Source organism: Amphimedon queenslandica, unplaced genomic scaffold (genome assembly GCF_000090795.2).
Source record: "Amphimedon queenslandica unplaced genomic scaffold, v1.1 AMPQUscaffold_5926_Cont22112, whole genome shotgun sequence".
Taxonomy (NCBI): Eukaryota; Metazoa; Porifera; class Demospongiae; order Haplosclerida; family Niphatidae; genus Amphimedon; species Amphimedon queenslandica.
Window position 1 is genome coordinate 1 of NW_003553779.1, and position 1,770 is coordinate 1,770.

General features: G+C 37.2%; 1 protein-coding gene across 1 annotated transcript; it reads left to right on the plus strand.

Annotated features, from left to right (window-relative positions):
• Positions 1-4: 4 nt before the first annotated feature.
• Positions 5-613, plus strand: LOC109592223 (iduronate 2-sulfatase-like; the record flags this gene model as incomplete). Its single annotated transcript, XM_020007733.1, has 1 exon — positions 5-613. A coding segment is annotated over one exon (525 nt), but the record flags the coding sequence as incomplete, so codon positions are not given.
• Positions 614-1,770: the final 1,157 nt, after the last annotated feature.

The following is a 1,770-nucleotide window of genomic DNA, read 5'->3' on the forward strand; positions in this document are numbered from 1 at the left end:
AACTGATGATGGAATAAAAACTGATGCACTTGTAGAACTGATTGACATATTCCCTTCACTGACTGAACTAGCAGGAATAGATGTACCTCCAATGTGTACTGACAATAGTGCCAAGTCCATTGCTTGTGTAGAGGGTAGTAGTGTGACCCCTTTACTAAAGAATCCAACCATGGAATGGAAGAAGGCATCTTTCTCACAATATCCAAGACCTATTGGTGGGCTTAAACAGATTCCTGGGAAACCACCATTTGCAGGAAATGAACATGGGGAAAATGTGATGGGATATACAATGCGTGTTGACAAGTATCGTTTCACTGAATGGTACAAATTTGATCGTGACACTTCAAAACCAAACTTTAATACTACATGGGGTACTGAACTTTATGATCATTCTACTCCATCTACTTTTTTTAATGATGAAAATGTCAATTTAGCTTATAAACCAGAAATGAAAGAAACTGTGGAAGAGTTGCGTAAAATGCTTCAAGCTGGCTGGAGGCATGCTCTTCCTCCTAATAATGGACCTTGACATTACTTCATATATAGTGTTTGCTGCATGCTCACAGCTGTTATAATAACTATAAGCTACACTATATATGTGCTAATTGAAATGTGCTAATTGAAATAAATTCAGCTTTAATAATTTTATTTACTCATAAGCTGCAAATACATGCATGATTTATTATGAATCTAGTAATTGAAATGTAGTATAGTTTAGTATTACCGGTAAGTTACAGCAGAGTTCAGGAATCTATAGATCTAATCCATTTAATGAACTGATGCAAACATTCTGCCATAAGATCTACAAGGTATAGCACTATCTAGGAATATGTTTGGCTAACTATACTTTACATTGGCAAGTACACTGTCAATTAACTTGAGCAAAAAAGTTTTAAAATAAAGTGCTACATATTCAATGATTTTTTTCCATAAATTTCTCTTTAATCTTTTTCAACAGATCTTCTCCTCCTTTGAGTGCATCAGTGCTAGTCAGAGCTAAAGTGGTGGCAGTGAAATGAGTTTGTTCATGAGCTTGAGGAGTATTGGTGAATTGATTGAATTCCCTTGTATGATTAACTTCTCCTGATCCAACTGCATAAGTAGGATGCAGAAATGGGACTACATATGATACATTAATTTACCCATGTCAGTCAACCACAAAACCACATCTTCATAAGAATATTGAATCCCACTTTGCTCTAATTGTGTGTGATAGAGGTTTTTGAGGATTGGGTTAGAACAAAGATCAGTATAAGTTTTATCGGTCTCCTTGATGTCCACAATACAACCAGTAGCTTCAGCAGCAGCTCACAGCAATCCATTACTTTGCTATAGAAATGTTTAAGCTTGTGTAGTCTCATACTTCTGATATTAAATAGTAATGACGCTTTCTCAGGTATAATATTAGGTTTAGTTCCACCATTAGTGAAGACAGCATGTACACACCAAGAAGGCTTCATTCGTTGCCTAAGAAATGAATGCTAACATAGCAGTCCTTCCCAAGAAAAAGCTGCTACATGTGCTGCTTTACCAGTATATTCAACAGATACAGTGACTATGGCACATACATGACCAACTATACATTCCTTTGGTGCAGGATGGACCATCATGGCTACATCAATTCCATCAAATGCCCCTCTCTTTATTAATGCTATTTTTCCACCTCCTTCCTCTTCCGCTGGAGTGCCCAGTACAGTGATGGTACCAGGTGAGCCTGTTGTCTCTATGTATGCTTTTACTCTCAGACCAGCAGCTACTCCTGCTTCAGCA